Here is a 19,990-nt window from a genome sequence, read left to right as displayed (position 1 = left end):
CTTGTTCAAAGAAATGAGAAACTGCTTTTTTTTATGTGCACAAACGACACAATGATGTGAAGATTGAACCAGTAGTTTTGAGAATTTCAATTCTGATCTGAGAAATGTACCAAAGCGACTGCGAAAAACTAATATTTGCAATATTTTAATCATGTTTGGATTTGTCATCCCTTGGCTTGAATTTGATTCTTAATTTTTATTTATGTTATTTTAATTAAATATTCAATGTTGTTTCCTGTTTGCAATACATATTTTATTTAGCTATCCTATGCATGTTTGATAATAAAATGTACATGAACATTTTCAACATTTCCCAGCATCAGAATTTAAAATCCTCAATACTATTTAAATATATATCCGACACATTTATCGTGAATTCAGACGTCATTAAGGAGTGGGTAGGGGTCAGGCTCTTGCTCAAGCAGTACATTGGGTATGAAACCTAGTTGGCCTACCTTTTCGATGGAGTAAAAAAGTCACAACATTATCTGGCCCCCATCTGGCTAGCTGTTTTGGTGTTGTTTAGTGCAGATGAAAAAGTAAGTGGGACAAAGTGGATGGGTTTTGTTAAAAAGTTGTAGAGGAACTCGTTTTTATTGAGTCGTTACACTTTTCCACTTTACAAAAACTACAGTATTTACAGCAGTAATCCATACACAACCCCTTCCTTGATTTTTAGGCACAAAATAGCAGAAAGCAAAGTCCAAAATTAAATATGTAATGTTTAACAGTTAACTAATGAAAAGGAAACCGTGGTAGACATATGAAACGAAGAAAATAAGTTTTCACCAAACTATTTTCAATTGTTATATCCAATCCGAATAGCAATCCTGCATATTTTGACAAAAAAAGGAAATGGTTCCCTTCCAAGGAAGTCTGTGAGATATCTTTGGGTTAAGTGTATTGAAACAAAAACGTTTCTCGGGCTTGACACATGGGTGGATTGCGTACTTGTTATCACAAAGACACAACACTAAGAACCTAGGCATGGTCATGACTGTCTGTCTGGAAGTCTTGCAAATTAAACCATTTAGATGACCTGAGCACAGGAGCGGGTGTGGAGGGGGGGGGGGGGGGGGGGGAGGCTATGTACACGGTTGACGTGAAACGTGACCTTCCGCACCAATACAGACCTGTACATGTACGATTGCAGGATTCCCCTCTCAAGATCTCTCAACATGCCCGTTGTTACTTTCACAGAATCATCAACGATCACAATTACCAACAGTTTGTCAGCTGAGAAAGTCAAATATCTAACATGACTAAAGACTATAGGAAATTCATAGCAACTATAGGAACAGAATGAATGTGTGGACAAAATGAGGCATGCAATGTGCACGCACACACATATTTACACATTGCCCCACAAAATACTGACGTCTGCTTTAAAACAGTGCCGCATAACACAAACAAAAATGGTTGAGAGGGGTAGACTATACCCCAATGTGGGAATACTAGGCATCACAAGCCTCAAATCACTTTGTCTGAAGAGATCATTGCAGATGAAAAGAGGGCTTTGCCTTAAAAATGTAAGGATGTCCACAAACAAACCCAGTATAAACTGGGGTTACAAACTGAGTTCTGCAGCATCCGCTTGATATACATTCATATTTGATAGCTAAATACTAAAGTGACGTGGTCTGCCTCTCTCTGACGACCAATCAATGAGGAACGTGCGATACCTCCTTCAACCCTAGTCCAGTTTCACAGTTCAAAAATCATCTCAAAGTAAAACGCAACAAAAATATATTAGTTTGTCAATCTTGAATATACATTCCCCCCTCCCCCTGCCCAATCAGTATCATTAAAAATATATGTTTTTAGATGAAAAACAGAAAAAAATTTAACAAGTGAATCAAATTGAGATCAAGTTCCATACTTCCTCTAACCTAGCCCCGCTGTATTTTGAGGGTCTTTTTAACTTGTGGTTTCGCTGTGTTAAGAAGTACTTCCTCAAAGAAGAAAACACAGCTCTGAAACTGAGCGGCGTTCACCAAGCAGCTTCTCAGGACGGGGGGGGGGGGGGAAACCTGCTACAGCTTAATTAGCATCCAAAGGCCATGCTTGCGCCACTAATTGGCATGGCTGTTCCATGCACGGGTGGTGTGGTCGACGGATGGTGTTGATGCGTGGTGCCGATGGGTTGTGGGTTTGTGCGTGGGCCGGGGGGGGGGGGGGGGGGTCCTCACGGCGCGGGGTCCTGGTGGGTCTGCATGCGTCTCTCGGCCGCCGCCGCCGCCATGGTCCTGCGACGCAAGGCGAGCGGGTCGGACACCACGCTGGCGACGAGGTCCTCCAGACGGGGGAGCTCCTCGTCCTGCACCTCGGGACCCTTCTTTTGAAACCTCCTGAAGACACACACACACACACACACACAAACACACGTTAAGGACAGGACTGTTAACCCATGCCACACAGAATGGCTGTAGACCAGTGGCAATCAAACTGTGGGTCGCAAACCATAAGTGGGTCTTGGGATGGGCGCAATTCACAGGTTTGTAAAAAAAAATTAAAAAAAATTGTGGGGATGCCAACATGTGTTGTCAGTTTCAATTGACAGATAGAATATTAAAGACTTACAAGGGGATTACTGTGTTGCAGAAATATATACATGGACACAAGTGGGTGATCTCACTTGCTCGACATCAGACTTGAATGAATTGCTTATTTTGCTACACAAAATATTTGGGGTTTTCTGTGGCCCAAAGTACGGAAGGTTTGGGTGCCTCTACTGCAGACCGCAACAATGTCAAAACCGGAGGACAAAAGGACACATGAATGCAATGCGTCACTGTTGCACCACACCTGCGTGCTTGCTGCAACAACTCCTCCTTCCTCTGCTTCAGCATCAACTGCCTCTCGTCTGCAGACTTGGAGAAGCGGCTGCCGCGGACCTCCATGTTGTCTGGCTCAGGGGCCGCTGGCTCAGACGCCCCGCTGGGCCCCGGCTGGTCCTCTGAGCTCGTGTTTGCCTGGGAAGGGGCCCGCTCTGCAGCCTGCAGAGGGAGCACAGCAATGACCACGATGACCCGAGACACTGCTGTATCCTTTACGTTGAGGTTAGTTCTAAGAGGAAAAGCACCGCCAATTGGGAGGGAGGGCCCCGACACAAGCGGAAGGTTGTCGGACACGTCGAGTTATGGATTCATTTATATTTTTTGAATCTGGTATCGACCAACCAATCGACTAACTGACCAGAACTTGGCAGCCCTGAAGTCCAAAGGTGCCGGTGAGTGCGCCGGTGCTTACCTGTGTGGGGAAAGGCACGACGATGCGGCCCTCCAGTATGTTGTCAGTGGTCAGCTCCACGGAGCGGCTCAGCTGCAGGTCCTGCAGCACCAGGTGGAACGGCACCTGGGGAAACATCTCCTGGATCTGGTGGGCCTGAGAGGTGGACAGGGCGGGGGGGGGTGGGGGAGGAATGAGCAGGGTGGAGCAGGGAGAGGGAAGATTGCTTTATTGAGCCCGAGGGACTGTCACAGGTGCTCTGCTCAGAGCAAAAAGAAACACTATAGTAAGAAGGGGGACTAGAAATAGCATAAAGCAAACAAAATAGATCTAATTCAGAGAGCGACGTCCGAGTGGAGGCGTGGAGGACTGACCATGGCGTTGAGCTGGGAGTTGTTGGCCTGGGCGATGCCCAAGATGTTGGTGGTGTGCATCACTTCAACAGAGAAGCTTGGCAGCCAGCTGGCGATGCGGGAGCCTGGAAGGACGGTTCATTCATGGTCATTTCAAAAGGATTTTCATGTGATTATATATATGACAGCTATTGCAATAAGTAGTCACCTCCACACAAGTTGTATTTTCTATCGACACAATGATCGTTATAAAACGCCTCTACCATTAGCCTAATCTGATTTATTTTACATCGATATAAAATCGTTTGCAGACGTCAAACAAACTTTAAAAACATACAACTTTAAGGAAAGAAAATGTTTTGTGTGGTTGCACTAGTGCAGGTATAGAGAAACGGTCTTTTCTGTCCGTGATATTGATGGCATTGAGCATAAAGGAGTTCCTTCAGGTGAGGTTTTGGGCCACGGTGACTTTGTAATAGCAACCTGTTGGGAGCAGCTGGATTCATTTCTCCTCACCGTCAAAGTGGAAGAAGTGGTTGTGCTGGTTGACGTGCGGTCTGGCCTCGGGCGGCGGGGCCCCCGGGCCCATGTTGGCCCCCAGGGCGGCCGCTGGGGGCTGCTGCGGGGTGCCTGCCGGGGGCCCGTCTCCGTAGATGTTCAGAGACATGCGGCAGGTGGGGCACGAGGTGTCCTGCTCCAGCCAGGAGCGCAGGCAGGAGCTGCAACACACGGTGTCATTAGTACCACACTGACGATGAGTTCTGATATTAATTCATTGTCCCCGTTTTTCAGGAGTCCGAAAGTGCTAGGTCTAGCAACGGCCCTGATAAACACACATTTGCCAGGGTTCTGAATGCTCCAGCAGCCGAATAAGTCAAATGAAGTACCATCCTATCGTATATCTTATGCACAATAACTGGCATGCACGATAACGTAAAACTGTATCCCCATGCTGCTATTCAGCAGTTTACTATATTGCACGTTCATTTGAGCCTCAATAACTACCTCATAGCACAGAATTTTCTATTTTGTATTATGTATGCACTATTACGTTCTTTTATATGCATTAAACATATTAATATGAGCGTGGGGAAACACAATTTCGGTCCTCCTGTAGATTTGGTCGTTGTTGCAGGTGCAACATGTCCAACAATATAGGCCGTATCCCTACAGTCTAGTGGACCTTCGCGACCCCTGAGCCTCGACTTACTTGTGAAACAGATGTCCGCAGGGCAGCTTGCGTGCCGTCACCATGGCGTCCCAGCAGATGGCGCAGTCGTCGTTGTTGACCGCCAGCTCCTCCTCAGTAGCCACTGCAAACCTGGGTTCAGAGAGACATGAGAATACGTTTTCCTAACGCCGTCGTTGATCAGGTCTGAGCAGTGCAGAACTACATTAAGGGCTTTAGCAGAAGCCTTTATCAAAACGTGACTTCAGATACAATCTAATCCTTTACCCCCAAAGTGACTTATATTACATTCAAATCCAGGTCATTATGGGGCAGGTAGGGGTTAGTGCATCTTGTTCAAGGGTGCATACAGGTTAGGCTAGTGACATAGGGAATAGGACACAGTGCCCTCCATTGATTATCCAAACACCGCCGACCATTCCCGATATGGAGCCGCTGCCCTGGCCCCCTGCTTAAATGTCCACCAGGGGAGAAGGTGTGGGCGGGAGCCTCATTTCACCTGGCCTCCATGTTGTCGATGACGCGCAGGTAGTTCTTGTGGCGGCGGATGCGGCGCTGCACCTCGTGGAAGAGGTAGCGCAGCTGCATGAAGATGACCAGACTGGCCATGGAGAGCCAGATGTTCCCAAACAGCTGGTCACAGGAGGAGGAGGAGGAGAAGAGAGGGTCAAATAAAATGATTCTTCCTTGACTGAGCCAGGGTGCTCACACTTGTTCACAAGGGAGTATAGATTCCAATACCAACATGAACAATCTAAGCTAGTATACGACACATGACGAACAACCAAACCCCTGCAAGGGATTCTGCGGTGTCAGAGCTCTTGTTGTATTTCGCAGAAACTTCAATGAAAAGCAGCGTACAGTGACGGATACAGACACAGACTACAGGACGACTGCAGACAAGGCGATGGAACCCAGAGACTGTTGACCGGGGATCAACCCACACACACCACTAGACTATCCTGCCTGTATCGGCCAGGAGGGGGCGCTGCTCTCTGGGACCTACCAGCATGTGGATGTGATGCATTAGGTCCAGGAAGAGCATGGCCAGTTCCATGATGAAGTCTGTGTAGTACACGTACGTCCCCTTGCTCTCCCAGGTCCCAGGGTGGTTGAGGTCCCACAGGTGGATGGAGTATCTGGATGAGAGGAGAGCAAATACATATAAGTAAAAGCAGCATTTACTATAAGCCGGAGGAGCGGTAAAATGGGGTTGTATGTGTGAAAATATAAAAAAGAAGCCGCTCTGTAGTATAAGCCACATCTTATCACGCATCTTTGCCCACAACCCAAATACTAACACGTACCACCCAATGCTGGGGTGAAACCATTACAAAATTGTTGTGTCTGTGAGCCAATGGAGAGAATGCAGCTAAAACCCTGCCCTTTTTGACCGATTTAGAAAACAAGGCATCTTTCATCTTGCAAGTCAATCATTTGGAGACGCAGAGGCTTTGTATTATCGTTCATGGTCTTAGAGCACATGGTAGAAAACGGGCTTCCTTGTTCTTGAGTCAGCTATCAAGTGACGTCAATGTTTATTACTCTACAAGGTTTTTCTTTATTCGCAGACCTCTAATGTAAATAAGCACATGGGCTTTACATTATGTTTTTTCACTTGAAAGCAAATCACTGAAAACTGAGCAGTGTTTAATCTTCGAAGTATTTGTGTTAGGGCAAAATCGACCTTTAAACCGCGCTGGAGATAAGCCACAGTAACAGTTTTGGTTGATAAAAATCAGGATACAAGCCACGACTTGAATTTCGGGTATTAATGCAAGAAGTAGGACAGTGCACTGTAATGCAGTATGCATTATAACTCCTCCACTGCCTGGCATAATCAGACTTTGGGATCTTAAAATCCAAAATGTAGATTTGCACTGCACTAAAGTACTTTAATATACATCATTTATTTTTATTGCACAGATAATACTGATATACCAAATACTGTATATTTGTTAACTTTATTATATTCTTTCTGTGTCACTACTGGTCTTTTTCAAACGTCGTAATGTTTAAAAAATGTGTCTGCTGCTGTTACGACTAATTTCCCCTCGGGTTGAATAGAGTTTCCTTCTATCTATCAATCTGTCTACTTTACACCCAAATTCCTTATCTGAACTGGGTTCAACATCAGACAGAACCAATGGATCGGATGTCAGGATTAATATTTAGACGTTGTGATCCGATACGACTCACTGGCTGACCTCCCCCTGAAATAGTACACTAAATGCGACCGAAGCTCAAGTACAACGTGTGGTATTGATTTTAAATCACTGTGTACTCTAATGTACTCTCTACTAAATTAGCGTCGGCTTAATCATGTTTCTTCCTCCCTTTTTGGAACAGCAATCCCTTTCACACTTGTGATGAAAACAGAAAGCCTGAAAGTAAGAGTGCATGGATCCGAGAGAGAGAGAGAGAGAAAGCCTTACCTCATGATGACATGACCGGTGCGCACGGTCACCAGAAGACACTGAGAAAGAAAACATAATATTAGAATGGTATTTTAAGGAGGAAGAGCACTATGTTAGGACGGAGTCTGTGTACTCTGTTTATAGAGTACGGATTGAAAGTAAGTGGGATAAAAGCGCCCTAATATAGGCGTAGGACAAAAAAAAAGTCGATCATCCCTTTAATTGTCAATATACAAATCAGATCGCCTAATACGAAGGCTACAACTAACGATGGGGACAACAAAGATCTAGCAAGGCAACATATGAAGGCTACAACATACAAAGGCTAGAACACACGAAGAACACAAACAAAGACTGCAACACATGGAGGACAATACATACAAAGGCTACCACAAATCAAGTCTCTACAACATATGAAAACTACAAAATACCAAGGCTACAACATATGAAGGCTACAACGCAAGAAGGCTACATATGACCGTGTTTCCCACAGACCAGGTAGCAATGTATGGTGGGGGAAGGGGGGACGTGGAGTCTTGACGGGGGGGGGGGGGGTCCGCATTTGCTCATTTGCGTAATCGAGCACCACTTCCCCGATCGGCCCACTTCCCGATCTCCTTCTGCTGCAGAGCGAATTCAAATCGCCGGCACAACGGGCTGGGGGTCTAACGACGTAATATATATAAACTATAACCGCATTTCACATTAATCCCAAATATCCCGCTGCTTCAGGTTTTCCTTTGTAGGCGTGTTGAGGGGGGGCGTGGGCGAATCCGCTGTCAGTGCGTGTGCAGTGTATCAGTCAGTGTTTCCCACACATTGACGAGACTATGGCGCCCCGCCATAGTCTAATTTCGGCCGCCATAGTCTCTGGGTGCACATGAATTATTATTATTTTTTTTTTTTTTTTTGCTCATACGAAGTTCGTGTCGCTCTCATTGGGAAAAAAAAACGCCACATACCACCCCCCCCATAGTCTCCAAAATTTCTGTGGGAAACACTGGTATCAGTGATACGCGGTTTTATCCAATAAGTGGTAGTGTACCCACTACCCACGCACCATTGGCATGTATGCGCGCTTGTCTCTGTGCGTGTGCGTGTGCGAACGAGAATGACAGAGAGAAAGAGGGCTGTGCGGAGATGAATGAACGGAACGATATTTATATTCAAAATCACAAAAAAAGAAAAAGAAAAAAAGAAAAGCAGAATCAATTTGTGGCGCTCCGGTGTTCATTCTGTGGCACTGCGCCACACATTGGTCTATGTGTGGGAAACACTGTGACGTCTCTCTCTCTCTCACCTCTGCAGCCATGAAGGAGAGAGTGTGCATGCCGTGTGTGGCCCCCAGAAGGCCACAGACCACGGCCAAGCCACAGCAGCCGAGCAGCAGGGACACCAGCAGGGACAGCACCTGCACGTGGCTGTTCATGGGCGTGGTAGGGGAGAAGGACAGCTATGGGGAAGCCAAACACAGACAACATTAGCACAATTACCAATGCAACTTCTTTTATGCTTGTATCCAAAGCGACTTACGGTGAATGCAGAGACATGTCATTAAGAGCTAGGATGCCTAGAGCATTGGATGCAGATAGTGGGGGGGATCAAACCCAGCACCTTTGGGCTGGCCACTACACTTTAACGCCTATTAACACAACATGGATACATTATTTTTAGCACAAGGACGTTGCCCTCTCTTGATCAGGAGGTCTTACGATTAATGCCATCAATTAGATATTATTACCCACGCTGTAAGTGGTAAATAAGTACCAGTACTGGTATTAAGTGTACCATCACAGAACACACCTTTGTGATGAGTAAACATTTCCACAAATAATTTGCAGTGAACAAGACGTACACAAACATCGATAGAGGGGTGTGGTCAAAGTGCCATCATGAACTGTGATGGCGCCAGTGCTGTGCACAAAATGTGCCGTGCACATACTAGGGATTCAACTGGGAAGGAAAAACCCCAACCTTCCCTTTAACACAAACCAACTATAGAAAAAAGCCTAACTATAGAGACAATTCTGGGCATGCACACCCTCTCAGTATGGTCTCTAGAAATTGTAAAATGTGTTTTACGATTGTGTTTAAAACCCCCATGCACTTTGCTTTGAAACAATTTAACCTCAACCCCATACAAACTCCGATACGTAGACATGCAAGAGGTGCAGCTCTGACATCATCAGTTACTGAGCAAGCGCATTACTCTATTATTAGAGCTTGAGATACAACATGGTGGTACAGCCACAACCACAACATGAGTTGTGGTCCGAAATGACTTATGAACTCAAAGTGGATATAAGGGTAGAGGACCATTTCCCTGTAACATAACAAAAAAAATAATAGTTTGCTAACCACAGTGAGATGTTGACTATACCGCACCTGGAAAATACTCACACCAAGGAACTTCATGTATTTCACAAAGAGTCATGATGAACTTATATTTCTTCTTAACCAACTCTGATGCAACGGACGTCATTCCGTCAGCTGTCACCCTGAAGAATTCCTTCGAAATGACTCCTCCACAAAACCCATGCCTGGGAATTTTACTCAATAACTTTCCTTATACATTAGAGGCTGAACCAATTCAGTTCAATTTTATTTGTATAGCCCCTTATCACCATTATGGTCTCAAAGGGCTTAAAAGGCAAAATATTTATGACCATTTCCACTATTCAATTAAGATAGCCAATGAATGTTAAGGTAAGGTCCCATGGCATGAAAATCACACTTTATGAGGTTTTCTAACTTTAATATGAGTTCCCCTAGCCTGCCTATGGTCCCCCAGTGGCCAAAACTTGCGTTCGGTGTAAAACGAGCACTAGGTATCCTGCTTGCCTTTGCCCTGAAAAAATGGAAGCTCAGGCGCACTGATTTGGAATGTGGCCCGATATGTCGTCATAAGGGGCCGAGTTACCTCCCCTTTCTCTTCCTTGCCCACCCAGAGAATTTGGTCCGCCAATGAGACAATGAGCTACGACCGTGCAAGCGCCACATTTGTATGTGCAGTGTTTCCCCCAGCACTGTGTTGTTAAGGCGGCCGCCTTAACAACAATAGGGCCCCGCCTTGACTACCAATGTATATAAAAAATAATATATATTATATTAAAAATATCAAAAAAATAAATAAAAGAAAAAATCTTTTTAATTATTATGCATTAAAAAAGTAGAAAACTCTCGTACGGAAAGAAAACATACTTCCATCAGGAGTAAAAAATAAAGATCAATAATGCATCGGTAATACTGTTCCCAACAATGGTCGTGCCATCAAGCTTTTTGAAGCTTGATGGCTTCCCGCTCCTTGACCACCTTGACTAAGACATTTACTGGGAAACAATGATGTGTGTGTGATTGCACACACTGTGACTAGGGATGTTAACCGATGACTGTTTGACCAATGGTTTACCGTATCAACGTTAACTGATCAATCTTGTCACTTGTCGGTTAAAAAATAAATTGGGGTCAGTGTGGACCGTGGAGTGTGTGTTGGTTTCACTTCACACAAAAAGATGATCAGATGAGGTGACTTATTGGAAGTTGGACGGACACCGCGTGTCTTAATTATTCCCGCATGCGTGCGGCGGAGAATATGATCTCTAAATGATTATTGACACAGTAGACTAAACACTATAAGACTACAGTTATCTCATTCCAAGATCTTTTTGTGTGAAGTGAAAATAATTATCCCTCACTCTCAATTTTTCCGTCTCCTCCAAACTAAACAAGCGGCGTCCTTCGGAGCTGTCATTTTCTTAAATGAGCCGCGGCAATGTCTCAAATGAGCTCCTAATGCTGCCCTCTTCCGATTGGCCCCGGGTGAATCCCGCGCAGGGTCTCAACCAGGTCCGCGCCATCTCAGACCATTGAGGGCGTTCGAGCCCGCTCTCTACACACGGTCAACTTGCAGTAAGCATGCCTCGTGTTTCAATTCAAACACAGGTCGTGCCGCGGTTAGAGCCCCTGCCTCTCACTCAGAGAGGAGAACGACCGGGAGAGAGATAAGCAGAGTTACGAAATAGCAGGCGGCTGGCGCGGCTCCAAATGGCTGCTATTTCAAATAGCACATTTTAATCTGATCGGTTAACCGGTTTCAACCGGTTAATGAGGCTCGGTGGTCGGTCAAGGATATTTTACATTTTCGCCATCCCTAACTGTAACGCAAGTGTTGTACACTTCTTTGTTAGTTGGATAACCGTTCTGCTGTTGGTGTTATGGCGCATAACATGTCGGGTTCTCTGACGTCTCTGGTATTTCCACAACGAGACTCGTAGTGGGGGTTATCTCAGCCATGAGACGCTGCGAGGCACCACCGCCGCAAGGCACGCTGCCCGCTTCCGAGGCGGTGGTGCCTGGACAGCGGGGCTCCGGCGGGAGAAAATCGCTCCTTGACCCGTCTCTCTCCTCCTCATTTGCATTAAAACTACAGACACCGAAATGGCACAACTGGCTCGTAGTGGCTGTAATTCTGAATTTAGGGAACGTCTTCAAATACTTTGTTAGGGGCCCACTAATATCTATATTAAAGCATCCATAAAGTAGCATGCCATGGGACCTTTAAGGTACAGCAAGTGCAAACTCCAATTAACCAAGTGTTTCCCATAAATTGTATAAACTCAAGTTGAATTCACGGTACTCAAGATTAGGATACATAAATAGAGTAACCATGTGAACTTATCTAAAGATGTCTGGCTGAAGTTGGTCCCTCTAAAAACGAAAGTGAGACAGCTAGATAGAGGAAGTGGGAGCACGATAGATGGAGGGAGAGCAAGAGAGAGGGGGAATACAGTGGGAGTGAGATTAGGAACGAGAGATGGAAAACATACGTATTCAAAGCGGTCTTTGCAGAGCTGGACCATGAGATGGAGGAAGACCAGAGCAGAGAACCAGAGGCACCACATGACCACCTCCTCAACCGTCTGCACATTGAGCACTCCGAAGATGAAGATGAACTTGTAGAAGACGAAGTTCCAGAACTTATCCTTCAGGTGCTGCAGGCAACGGACAGAACACACCACATGTCACACAATGTATGGGACATGTGGAGATATTGCCTCATCTGGTCAATAAAATGTAATGACCACACACACACACACACACACACACACACACACAAACACACACACACACACAGTGAAGAGACTGGAGATTTTTCCATTTTCCTGATCACATAACCAATAAATAGAGCAAGCAGAAGTAACGCACCTGCTTCTCGCTGACCCTCAAGGGCCCAAACACCACAAATTGGATCATCTTTGCAATTAGCATCAGTGAGCAGCAAAATGTGTTCACCAACACCTGCAAGACAAACAAATAAACAACAATTGCAATATTAGTCAAAGTTTATTACCAACCACGAACACTACATTTACCAAACAGTGTCTTACACCAACTCACCCATACAAAGAAGCTGTCCATGACTAGATACCACAGCACAGTGCTTGCCAGTTTGGAGCCTTCCATATCATTGTCGGTGTCTTCACTCTCCAACTCAGACGCGGCGGGGCTATGGGGTTCGTCTGTCTCCAAGCCCCCAAAACCTTGATCAGTGACTGTGTTGTAGGCGCTGAAGATGCTGCCAGCCAGCAGAGCCAGACTCAACGCCGTGTACGTCTGGAGGCTTGGCCACGGAAACCTCTCTAAGAAAAGCAGCGGCATTGCAATGTTGGTTTCCTACGCCTCCCGGCAAGTTTATAAATCTGCACTGAAGCCCCCAAAGGTGGTACACAACGGGAAAAAATCCCCAGCCTGCACCTGACAGCAACCTGTTGAAGGAGAAAAGCGGGTTGAAGAATATTAATTTGAGGGTTTTAATTGGATTTACACCTGTGTAAATTCAAATGCCATGTTACAGGGTACGTGTGCTGCCTATTGCCAAATATACGATTAGAAGTGCTTGAATGTCATGCATTTAAAGAATACAGGTTTATATGCAATTACACCACATATCATGAGGCAGATATTGGGATTTTAGGGGGTTGCCACAAAATGTGGCATGTGAAGCCCTTTAAGACTGTGATTAAGCCACATTCACATACATTGACCTTTCTGTGAGACTAAAACAACTGAATTAATGACAGCTTGCAGACAGTGAGTGAGACAAAAACACAACGTTAGATCAGGCAGGGTCTGTTCTAAAGTTAAAATCCTATTCCTTCAAGAAGCCAAGGCGCTACAAGCTACCTGCCTGACGTGTAGAAAACGTAACATAAGACTTGTATGAATGATAAAAAGGTCTCACGCCCCATAACCCAGTTTCCCTGCACCTATAAGGATAGCTAGCATAAGTTAGCCGCAGTGCTATTGTAGGCTACGCAGCTAGCTAACGTATCTCTAAGATCAGACAGATTCATTCACCCACGGCAAAACGTACACTTACAGTTTCGCCCAATGCCTCCGTTATAGCCAATCGATTTGCTATATTTGATCATCTATCTCTATTCGAGTACAGAGATCCGTGTTGACAGCGTCGTCATGTTTATTTGAGCCTGTTGGTTACGTGACGTGTAGGCCGATAGCGTATATTGCGCTTGCGCAACGATCCTCATAATAATTTATGGTCCCCCCATGCCTGCTCAGTTTGATTACTCCAAACCTCAATGTATCTCCACAGCTTCATCAGTACCCCTTGTTCGATACCAAACCAGACATTGCCAGATATTACACTGATATTACACTATTATCATCGAGCGGCTCCTCCTACAAATAGGTATAACAGTACCTATTTTGTTATTGATAATCTTAACTTTATTGATGAGCAACAATCCACATAATATTGGACAAAACCACAAACATATTTGTTTTTTATAGTTATAAAAAAACAAAATCAACATATTTATGTACCCCCTGAGACCTGCTTATGTAAACCTAGGTACACATTTCCATGTTTGGGGAAATGTGAGTTATAATATTGAGGTTCTACTGCCAACTAGAGCTAACAAGAATTTAAGCCTAAATAGTGGTTTGTTTTGAAACGTTTGAATGATGCTTTCACTTTCACTTCACCATACCAGACTCATGCCCAAATATTGACCAGTTGAAAGCTCATAAACTGATATCAATTCACTTTACTAAATTTAATTATTTTATTATATTATGGGATTTGTATGATGTTTCACTACATAACAATGGACTATATATGTGTTTTATGTATGGAATATATGGACTATATCTATAGTTGAAACTGATGGCTGAATCTCACATGGCCGTTTGTTTCTGGCCAATAAACCATACAAAGAGTGTGAGGGTTCAGGAGATAAAAAAGCTTTTATAACCTAGCATCCATTTGATGACTCAACGTGTCCATGGAGTGCGAAAGAGAAGTTGACCAAAGTCTGGTAAAAAACGGAAGTCCACACCCACTCTTGCTGCGTTATGTTCTTACTGCACTCTTTGATTGCAGGAAGAAGTCAACCAGTCTCCTTGATAACTATCAGTATGATGAACCTTTCATCGGCCACAGAGCCCACCACCAAAAACTTAATGGATCCCCTGTCTTCTGTGGGCCAGACGATCTCAGCCACCTTCCTGGGCCTGGCCTTCCTGCTGGGTGCCCCGGGAAACCTGCTGGTCATATGGATCATCTGGAGGCATGTTAAGCCCCGCACCCACACCATCCTGCTCATCCTCCACCTGGCTGCCGCCGATCTGCTGGTCCTCATCACCCTGCCCCTGTGGATCTACTCCCTGGTCTACTCCTGGGTATTCGGAGAGGTCTTCTGCCAGACGGTTGTGTATGTGATCCACGTGTGCATGTACAGCAGTATCTTCCTCATCACACTCATGAGCATTGAGCGCTTGGTGGCAGTCCGCTACCCATTAGTCATTAATTTCTCCAGTATCCAGAATGTTCTGGACGTCAGCCTTATCGCCGCCTGGGTCCTGGCGCTGCTCCTGGGGGTACCTGCTATCCTGACCCAGGAGGTGTCGGAGGGGGTAGGGGGCGCGCAGTGCCTCTTCAGGAATTTCAGCTCTGTGGCTCAAGAGAGAACAATTATTTCTCTTGAGACCATTGCAGGATTTGTGGTGCCCTTCACCATCATGTCTATCTGCTACTGTCTGGTCGCCAGCCAGCTCAGAGAAAGTAGATTCCAGGACAAAAGGAAGGTGATGCTGCTGATAGCCAGCTTGGTGTTAGCATTCACCTTGTGCTGGCTGCCTCACCACATCAACAACATCATTCAGCTGGTGTGTATCCAGAGTATGGACAGCTCATGTGGCTCTGACAGTTTAACCCTTATCGCCGGTGCTCTGGTGTTCGTGAGCAGTTCGGTGAACCCTGTGTTGTATGCCTTCGCTGCCCGGAGATCCAAAGTACGCATCAGAGGGCTTAAAATCATCAGATTCTTTCAGGAAGTGGCCACACACACCAAAGCTTTTCGGGGAACTAGTGCTAAAGAAGCAGACAGTGAATGTGAATCCACAGACAGAAAGCAACCGTTGTCTCACACATTCAATTTAAGAGACGTGTGAAATTGTAATTCTGTCATCATAATTTGATTATTTATTAATCATTGAATAGGTGATTAAGGAATATGTTGGTTTGGAACGTTGGAATATATCATGACTTTTAAATTGTTTCACTATTTTTACTGTTATTTAAGTTGCATAATATATATTTGATACAATACAACATAAGAGAGGACTTTAAAAGTATAGCATTTCAATATTTGTGAGTGTTTAAACTGTGAAAATGTGGAATATGATGACCAATGTGTGATAATTTGATCCAATGATTTAATTTCTTGAATTAACATGAATTTGTGATACTTTTTTGTGGTGATTAGGATCTAGATAGATATAATTTTTTATGCAGTTACTTGTTGATATGTATAGTTGTGGATAAACATTGTTCGAAAATAACATCAAATATTTTCCATTAATATCTTGTAAGGGTAATAATACTGCATCCAATTAACTGTCTCAACTCTCATGAAGTCAGAGTTGTTACGATTGGTAGGATTGTGTAACCTCAATTGAAATGAAAAACACAGATGATCTGTATTTCCTCTGTGCCATATACTATAGTAACCATGCCACATAACATGTTTCTGTAAGAGCCAAGTTCATTTTTGTTGAGGGGAGAAAAAGAAGGAACTGGTGTACCTTCAAGAGATTTTGACTTTTTCAAAAAGTATTTTATTCCTTTCTGGAATGTGTTACTCCCCCTAATATTGTGTGTTGTAAATACCCAATGTCTTACGACACCCATTACCATCAGCTGTAACTGGGCGTGTATTTCAAATAAATAACTACGTAGAAAAAACCTTGCTTTTGTAATTTTCCAGCTTTAAATTAACCAGAAGAATTGTACAATCGTACAACAGGATCTATTCTTGAAACAAATGTATCCTATTGAACTTTGACCTTTGTATTTTAGATAAATTAAACATTAGTTCCTATTTTATTTTTCGTGACTCAAAAGCTTGATGGATGAGTCACTGGATCTCTGCCTCTCTAAAAAACCGGTGAAACACCTACTTCCTGTCCGCTCAAGGCTCAGAAGGAAGTGGAGGCTTGCTTGGACAGCACTTTTTGTATGAGGACACTAGACCGCACATGCGTACACACACATACACATACATTTATACACAGATGTAGCTTGAGACAAGCGATGGCTTCGCCCTCTTCAGAAGACATGGAAGTCGAGGATATATCCAGTGGAACAACCGTGTGCTGTGTGATCCTGGGTCTGTCCTTCTTGGTCGGGGCCCCGGGGAACCTCCTGGTCATCTGGACCATCCTGAGGCACGTCAAGAAGCGCTCGCACACCGTCATCCTCATTCTCAACCTGGCTGTGGCGGACCTGCTCATCCTCATCACCCTCCCATTGTGGATCTACAGCCTGGCCTTCTCCTGGGTGTTCGGCAAGGCTTCCTGCAAGGCCATGGTCTTTGTCATCAACGCCTGCATGTTCAGCAGCGTCTTCCTCATCACCACCATGAGCGTGGAGCGTTTCCTGGCCGTGCGCCACCCCTTCGCCTCGGCCGACTGGAAGAGGAAAAAAGCCCTGAGCAAAGTGCTGCTGGTGCTTTGGACCGCTGCCTTCCTGCTGAGCTTGCCCGTCCTCCCCACCCAGGTCTTGGACGGGGAACCAGGCGAGATGCAGTGTTTGTACCGGGAGTACGCCTCTGATGGCCAGCAGGTTCTTTTCCTGCTGCTTGAGACGCTGTTGGGATTCGTGGTGCCCCTCGCTGTATTGGTGGTCTGCTACAGCTGCCTCTGCAGCCGCATTGCTCAGATGACCCTGAAGTCCAAACGCAAGTCCACCTTGCTGATCTGCAGCGTGGTGGTGGTGTTCACCGTGTGCTGGACGCCGCATCACGTGGGGAACATCCTGACACTGGTGCAGCTCGCCATCAAGGGGTCCCACCCGGCCGCGTCCCAGCGCCTAGAGAGCGCAGGGAACACCATGACCTTCGTGGCCGGAGCCTTGGTCTTCATCAGCAGCACGGTTAACCCCATGCTGTACATGTTTGCAGCGCGATCCTTCAGGAGCTCTCTGAGGGAGACGGGCATCCAGAAGCTGTTCCACCACATCTCCAGCACGTCCCCAGGGGAGAACAACCGAGAGATGTCCTTTGTGTCCAAGAGCAAGAGCAACCAGACCAGCAGCTCTCAGTGTTCTCTGGAGCGACAGATAGACGTACGTACGCATGTAAATGTGTGAAAATGTCTGGTTCAAAAGTGGTGAGTTTGTGACAATGTGTGTATTATTTGGGGTATTGCTATTTGGATTCCTTTTTGGTAATTGTCGACAAAAAGTTTACAAGAATTGTGAATGAATGAAATCCTTTGTTTTTGTAAATAGCCTTGATGAAAATGAAGTTGTTTTGTGAATGGATATTATATTTATATGCTTACTCTTGTTTTTATTTTGCATTCATGAAAAATAAGTATGTATGTATACACTGATTACATTTTTTAATTGAATTTAAGTTTATAATTTAAAATAATACATATTGCAAAGAGTTGGTTCATTGTGTCATTTAAGGCTATATTTGTACCATCCTTTTGCTGTCATCACCCAACAATTTGCAAGGCTCTTGTTTTGAGGAACCATAACCTTCAATGTGATGCTATAGCAGCCATATTGTTGATTATAATGTTTTTTTTTACAGTTTTATCATTACTTTATATGAATTCAGACATTTGATATTCTGTATATGCAAAAGGACTGTGTCTTCAATTGTATAGTAATAATAATAATATGCTGCTGTTAAGTTGAAGTTAATTTAAGTTGAAACGTGATTGCATTACTGTGACAGGCACAGCAACAGTCATGTTTTCTACTTCCTTTCATGCTGAAATTGCCCAATGAAAGACTGGTTGTCCTTCCTTTGGAGAGCAGTAAAAAGCGGAATTATGCATTTCTCTTGGCCAAAGTCATGTGAGCAAAAAATGTAACGTTAAAAAATAAAGAGATAGTAATAATACTTAGTAAAAAATACACCAAATAATTGGGTGTTTTAAAGAACTGTAAATTCTTTATATTTTTAATGATAACACAAAATATAACTTCTTTAAGAACAGCTCACTTCACTTTATCACCTTAAGGGAAGTGTCTAGTAGGAAAACAGTTACATGTGTATGTTTATGTCTAATCTCCAACATCGGTGGAAGCGTTTCTGACCTCCATGTTTGTTCCCATACCATTCTACTATTAGGACATCCTAAACTTCTGCTATCCACCACTGGGTGATTACACATTGTTCAAAGCTGTAATGGTCTGCATAAACCAAGCAATGAGCCAGCCAGGTTCATTGGAGCAATGTGGCAACGATGCTTGTAAAGTTCCTGTGGCGGGAATGACAGGAAAGCTATTCAACGACTAAAATCCATCTATGCATGGCCAATGGAATCGTTTTCATCTGTTATTTCCTAATGTATAGAATTATTTGCCCACCACGGAGCCACCCTTAGCATGGGAAAAAACGACTTGCAGGACAAAGAAAGTGATCGCCTAAATGTGCGAGATAAAAAAAGAAGCAAGGGCAAAGAAACTACAGGTAGAAGCACTTCACTGGAAGACAAGGAGATCAGTCATGATCGCATATAACTGTGTGTTATGTCTACATATATATTATATACCATATATTAAGCATACTAAATATATTAAAGATTTCTCAAACTAATACGTCTCTCACTTTGTACAAAGGGCCTTTCGTTATGACCAAAAAATGGTGTTCTTGTGTCTGAGACTTGTGGCCAATATGCACACAATACACACAGTAATAACAATTTCAAATCCTACCAGTATTGTCCAATACAATGCAAACAAATACTAACCTTACTTTAATACAGGCCTGCTATTCTACATTATAGCCAACATTACTACTATAGCCTATATTCTACTACTATACTATTCAAGACACTACAATAGTATAATATACTATAGTATACTATACTACACTTTAGTACATTGTACAATAATATACTAAATAAAACCATAATGTACTATACTATATAATACAATGCAATCCGATACAAACAATACTATCTTTACCATACAAGACTACTATACTGAAATAAACTATGCAATACAATTTTATGGTATCGTATAGTTTAGTATAATCTATGCAATACCATAATATTCTAACATATTATCACACACAAACACACACACACACACACACACACACACACACACACACACACACACACACACACACACACACACACACACACACACACACACACACACAAAGTTTTATTTTATAATCGTACCTGATTTATCGATCAGTGACTGACATTTTAGTTGTACGCGTAAACAAAAAAGGCATTTGCCCTATGGACAGAGACTC

At 44.0% G+C, this 19,990-nt stretch overlaps 3 protein-coding genes across 4 annotated transcripts; 2 read left to right on the top strand and 1 right to left on the bottom strand.

Moving 5' to 3' along the window:
- Positions 1-558: 558 nt before the first annotated feature.
- On the bottom strand, positions 559-13,812 carry LOC115558371 (E3 ubiquitin-protein ligase AMFR). Of its 2 annotated transcripts, none has more exons than XM_030376439.1 (14): positions 13,567-13,812; positions 12,585-12,952; positions 12,393-12,485; positions 12,014-12,178; positions 8,488-8,640; positions 7,206-7,246; positions 5,777-5,909; positions 5,270-5,403; positions 4,792-4,902; positions 4,098-4,300; positions 3,603-3,706; positions 3,250-3,384; positions 2,806-2,996; positions 559-2,348 (listed from the first exon to the last, which is right to left on the bottom strand). In XM_030376439.1, the coding sequence occupies exons 2-14, from the start codon at positions 12,843-12,845 to the stop codon at positions 2,186-2,188; spliced, it is 1,887 nt and encodes a 628-aa protein (XP_030232299.1). In that variant the 5' UTR covers positions 12,846-12,952; positions 13,567-13,812; the 3' UTR covers positions 559-2,185. The 2 variants fall into 2 exon arrangements, with proteins under 2 accessions (XP_030232299.1, XP_030232300.1); XM_030376440.1 differs by having other exon boundaries at positions 13,561-13,752.
- A 748-nt stretch (positions 13,813-14,560) lies between these two features.
- On the top strand, positions 14,561-17,186 carry LOC115558373 (leukotriene B4 receptor 1-like). Its single transcript, XM_030376442.1, has one exon. It carries the CDS (start codon positions 14,562-14,564, stop codon positions 15,657-15,659), a length of 1,098 nt encoding a protein of 365 aa, XP_030232302.1. The 5' UTR covers position 14,561; the 3' UTR covers positions 15,660-17,186.
- On the top strand, positions 16,702-19,321 carry si:dkey-148a17.6 (leukotriene B4 receptor 1). Its single transcript, XM_030376441.1, has one exon. It carries the CDS (start codon positions 16,726-16,728, stop codon positions 17,854-17,856), a length of 1,131 nt encoding a protein of 376 aa, XP_030232301.1. The 5' UTR covers positions 16,702-16,725; the 3' UTR covers positions 17,857-19,321.
- Positions 19,322-19,990: the final 669 nt, after the last annotated feature.

The sequence above is a fragment of the Gadus morhua genome, chromosome 14 (genome assembly GCF_902167405.1).
Source record: "Gadus morhua chromosome 14, gadMor3.0, whole genome shotgun sequence".
NCBI lineage: Eukaryota > Metazoa > Chordata > Actinopteri > Gadiformes > Gadidae > Gadus > Gadus morhua.
Note: the sequence above shows the minus strand (reverse complement) of the source record. Positions and strands in the feature narration are given on the sequence as shown.

Excerpts from the sequence above, each read along its gene's own strand:
- LOC115558373 (XM_030376442.1), top strand. The coding sequence starts at position 14,562 with ATGTTCTTACTGCACTCTTTGATTGCAGGAAGAAGTCAACCAGTCTCC.
- si:dkey-148a17.6 (XM_030376441.1), top strand. The coding sequence starts at position 16,726 with ATGAGGACACTAGACCGCACATGCGTACACACACATACACATACATTT.
- LOC115558371 (XM_030376439.1), bottom strand. The coding sequence starts at position 12,845 with ATGCCGCTGCTTTTCTTAGAGAGGTTTCCGTGGCCAAGCCTCCAGACG. Across the intron at positions 12,486-12,584 it reads TGGACAGCTTCTTTGTATGG|GTGTTGGTGAACACATTTTG; the intron begins GTGAGTTGGTGT and ends TTTGTCTTGCAG. Across the intron at positions 3,385-3,602 it reads ACTCCCAGCTCAACGCCATG|GCCCACCAGATCCAGGAGAT; the intron begins GTCAGTCCTCCA and ends TCCACCTCTCAG.